The 4,852-nt window shown below is 33.6% G+C and overlaps 1 protein-coding gene across 1 annotated transcript; it reads right to left on the reverse strand.

The window, feature by feature from the left end:
- Positions 1-2,605: 2,605 nt before the first annotated feature.
- On the reverse strand, positions 2,606-3,730 carry LOC145682959 (tRNA (uracil-5-)-methyltransferase homolog A-like). Its single transcript, XM_081754319.1, has one exon. The coding sequence runs from the start codon at positions 3,728-3,730 to the stop codon at positions 2,606-2,608; it is 1,125 nt and encodes a 374-aa protein (XP_081610445.1).
- Positions 3,731-4,852: the final 1,122 nt, after the last annotated feature.

Consider the following 4,852-nt stretch of genomic DNA (forward strand, 5'->3'; position numbering starts at 1 on the left):
ATATATATATATTTGGAAATCATTTTATAGTTCTGAGGAGAATTCACCGTGAATATTTACTGTCACACAAGTTGGCAGTGCTGCTTTAGAATAATCCCTAATCGGACATCTCCTTGTCCTTGTGAATTAGCGCGAAATGAAGCATTAGCACTTAAATTTGTAGTAAAATACAACACCAGTAAAGTGTAACCATTCGTTTTTTCTTAAGTAAAATACCATTGTCTAGATTAGGTTAATAAATAACAGTACCTGTAAATAACCTAGGATGTGCTTGTCTATATAGTTTATTATCAAAATCGGGCTGTAGAGGTTTGCATAGTACAGCAGTTCTTCCAACATACAAATTAAAAATTGACATACTAAAATGTTTAAATTTAAAAGGCTTTGTTTGATAAGTACCATTGAAAGCAGTATTAGTAAGAAATCTAATAATAATACGTTTAGGCACTATGCCGGAAAACAAATCTGGAAGTGTACTATCCATAATTCATTGTGGTAAAGAAAGTTTCAGTCTTCACCAAGACTATTGTTACCGCATAATTTATTCTAAATTTACGGTTTAGGGACACTCCTCTAAATTTACAACTTGGAGTGAGAAGTTAATACAAGAGTTTCACTCAATTTAACAACATAAAATATATTTCAATTTTTCAGCATAATATTTTAAAAACGCTTTCACAAAATATGATTTCTTCAAACCTAGTAGGCTCTCATATAATACATGTGAAACGATGTTAAAATTCAACAGTAATACTCCAGACGAGCGTTAGAAATGGTACACTCTATATTAGCGCTATTAAACTTGAAACTTATATCAATTTTAATGTTCAGATGTAACAGCGTTGTCGAAATTTTAATACCACATTGAAACGTCTCGTGCTTGAAATTCATAATTTTGGTCTAATCCTATTCTAAGCTTTCAGTATGAAAGAGTATCATACAATTTCTGCCATAACACAATGTAATATTTTTAAATATATTATTTTACACTATTGATGATAACTCAACAGTAGAGGAGAAATTAACGATCTGGATCATACGAGGTCCCGCCCCAGGTCCCGCCTGATCTGAAGTACTCGATAGTCCACTGTCGCATAATACGCCAGGACCCACGTACGGTCCAACCATGGAAAATCGAACACCCCAACAACTCGTTCTATTTTATCACCCCATTTTAGTGGTATACGCGTTCCCTTTTATAAGCACTTTTTAGTGTTGTATTCGTTCCCTTATATGATCACTTTTTCAAGACCTATTTTAACATTAATGGAAATCATACAGATACTACAAATGCATATTTTAGCAGCACTCCTATGTAACATAGCAGATACTACTAAGATAACAGAGAATAATGGGGGATGTATTCGTTCCCCTTTATGAACACTTTTTTCAACCACCATTTTAACATAACAGAGCTGTGAAAAGACAATGAACACATTTTACAACCTCCTATTTAACATAGCAGAAATTAAAGCGAATAAAAAATCACTTTAGCCCTAATTCGCAGATATTATCAAGTTATTACAATAAACATATCAATTAATAGCTACTAACCATGTTATTTAATGCTTCGAAATAACGTCACTCGTACCCAGTTATCGTTGATTTATTCTTTTATTTTACACAAACATATTCCATCTATATCCGTCCATTTCGTGTATCATGTCGATAATAGTCTTTACCATGACAACATGTCATGTCAATAATAATGTTTTTTTTAACTATATATAGACTATATGTTTGATTATTGCGCCTCTGATCATGTATTGACAAAATAGGTACAGATTGATTATAAAAAGAATATATCGTTGTATAAAATGTCGCCCAGAACGGGAATTCCGTAACAGTATTACAGTGAAGGAAAGAACCCTGGATATTTTCAAACATTCACTTTTTGAATAGCCCTCGTATTAATTATTATTACATCAATATAAGTAGTTTTCACTTCTCTTCTTTCTCCATATATATATTAATTCATTCATAACAACATTTTATTTTATTACTAATCACATTTCAGAAAAACGTCGATTCAAAAAAAAATATCCTTTATGGGTCTATCCAAAATTATAACTAACTGATGACCTATGCAGAGTTACTAGTTAATTGTTCCTTTTTACATCGAGCGATAACATTCATATACAAATAACATTATTTATAATTAAGATCGTCATCATATCAAAACAACAAGATCAGAAGGTAATAATTACATTTAGAAGCTTCAATTTAAGATCAATGTCATGGATTTCAATTTAACACAATCAGATCTTTCTTAAACACATAAGATGAAATGAAGATGAACAAAACAGTAGGTATATCATAAGAGAGAGACTTAAATAGTATGAAACACAAATATTAAGTAATGCACATAATATTAAGACATATTCTGACATAAATTGAGTAACCGCGATCATAGACATAAACTCAAGATTAAATAACATAAAGTAAAATACAATAAATCGGTTCACATTCCCATAAAAATATTTTGTTTTTCCCCTTCTGAACAAAATGTTATTACTCAAACAAAGTAAGGATAACAAACAAAATCATAACGTTATTTAGAGCAAAATTACTTAAATACAGCCTTCTCAAACTCCGTAACTCAAATCTAAGTTACATGGCCAAAAGATTCAGTCAAGCTAAACGAGAAGTCACAAACAGGAATACAGCCATCTTCAACTGCCTGGTTCAACGTATCTATGCCAAGAATTTGAGCACATTTCTTAGCAAGAATAAACCCAATTCCTCCAGTGGTACAACACACATCTATGAAGGAAGTTTCTTCGTCAACTTCAACCACTTTCGCGATGGAAGTATAAAGCTGCTCGGCTCCGGAAGTATTCACTTGAAAATAAGAATCTGGAGATACTCGGAAACTCATATCACAGATAGTTTCTTTCACATATTCTTCTGCGAACAACAACTGCAGTGGTGGGGGTTTCTCACCTTTTTCCTTCTCAGTGAAGATCTGGAAATAGAGCGATGTTACATTCAAGCTGTTACCTTCTCTGTTTTGGAAATAATCTTTCAAATCATCCTTAATCTTCCCTATAGGCAAATGCCTCAGAAAGTTTGCAAGTCCTTCACTCTTCTTTTTTCTTTCTTCTGTCCAACCTTCTAAATCCAGATTTCTTCTCAGCAGCAAATCCGTCAGTCGCGTGAGCGAAGATTTTATTTCTTCAGTCTTCTTCTTCAACTGTTCTCCATAAGTAACATCCCACAAAGGTATTGTAGCCTGTTGTATTCTGTCTTCTACAGGCAACACAACTTTCGCCTTTTTAGAATCCTTATCATCAGACTTTTCCAATTTTCGCTTACGTTGATCAGTTTCGGCAATTTCGGCTGAAAGAACTCGCTTCTTCCAACTGTATCCATTCAAGGTCTTTACTGCCTTCTGTTGGTCTTCTTCAGTTTTGAAGATCAAATAAATCCAAGAACTCGCTCTTTTCGGTGACCTAATAGTATGGCTTTCCAACTTCAAATCGTCTGTCAACAATTTCTTCAATTCCCCTAACCTGTATAATCTCGGCAGACCTTTCACTTCAATTCTGAATACGCCTGTAGTAGTGATGGTGGTGATCTCCTTGTCCGAAGATGGTGGTTCTTCTTTAATTGCAGCATCTTCCGCATCCCCATTCACCACAGGTTCAGTTGTTTCGTTTATAACTTGTTCTTCAATATTTTCATTTCGTTCATCGACCTTCTTCTGATCTTCTCCCGGTTCTACTTTCATATTCACACCAGTACCATTCACTTTTTCAATCAATACTTGCAAGTCCTCTATCAAATTACGCTGTAGCCGATCGAAATTTTCGTGGATATCCTGAACTCTATCTGCAAGACTTGTGTTGGGTCAATATTTGCTCGAACTTTTCATTATTGGATTTTTTCATATGCTCCAGGATCTCATCATTCGATTTTTTCATATGCTCCAGCTTCTCATCATTTGATTTCTTCATATGCTCCAGCATCTCATCATTCGATTTTTTCATATGCTCCATCTTCTCATCATTCGATTTCTGTATCGATTTCTGTATCTGTTCTAGCTTTTTATTTTGTTGTTCGTATTTAGCATCTAGTAGTTGACTAATCATATCAATAAGATTAGAATGAGAACGTTCGGACACAGTTACGGCATTTCCAGACATGGTTTCATCTAAAGTACTGGGCACTTCTTCAATCTCCGAATCCTGCATAATGCCAGTTCTTTGGATTTTCTTTCCACTTCTCAAAGTAGTGAAACTCATAAAAGGTAAAATATATGTATGCACATAAACTCCGTTCTTACTATCCTTCGGAACTAAAGGTTTTCGGTATAGTCCCGGGTCTACGGCACCAGATAAAGCGAATAAAAAATCACTTTAGCCCTAATTCGCAGATATTATCAAGTTATTACAATAAACATATCAATTAATAGCTACTAACCATGTTATTTAATGCTTCGAAATAACCTCACTCGTACCCAGTTATCGTTGATTTATTCTTTTTTTACACAAACATATTCCATCTATATCCGTCCATTTCGTGTATCATGTCGATAATAGTCTTTACCAAGACAACATGTCATGTCAATAATAATGTTTTTTTCTTTTAACTATATATAGGCTATATGTTTGATTATTGCGCCTCTGATCATGTATTGACAAAATAGGTACAGATTGATTATAATAAGAATATATCGTTGTAAAATTACATAAGACTATGTGAGATAACAGAGCAAATAAAAGAGAATGGCTTGATTTCAAACCCTACTTTAACATTACAGAGATTAAAACTTCCTTTTAACATAGCAGAGATTTGACCAGTTATAGTAAAATTTTTTCAACCCCTATATAGGATGGAAGAGGTTATACTT

The sequence above is a fragment of the Thermobia domestica genome, chromosome 4, assembly GCF_964235325.1.
Source record: "Thermobia domestica chromosome 4, izTheDome1.hap1.1, whole genome shotgun sequence".
Taxonomy (NCBI): domain Eukaryota; kingdom Metazoa; phylum Arthropoda; class Insecta; order Zygentoma; family Lepismatidae; genus Thermobia; species Thermobia domestica.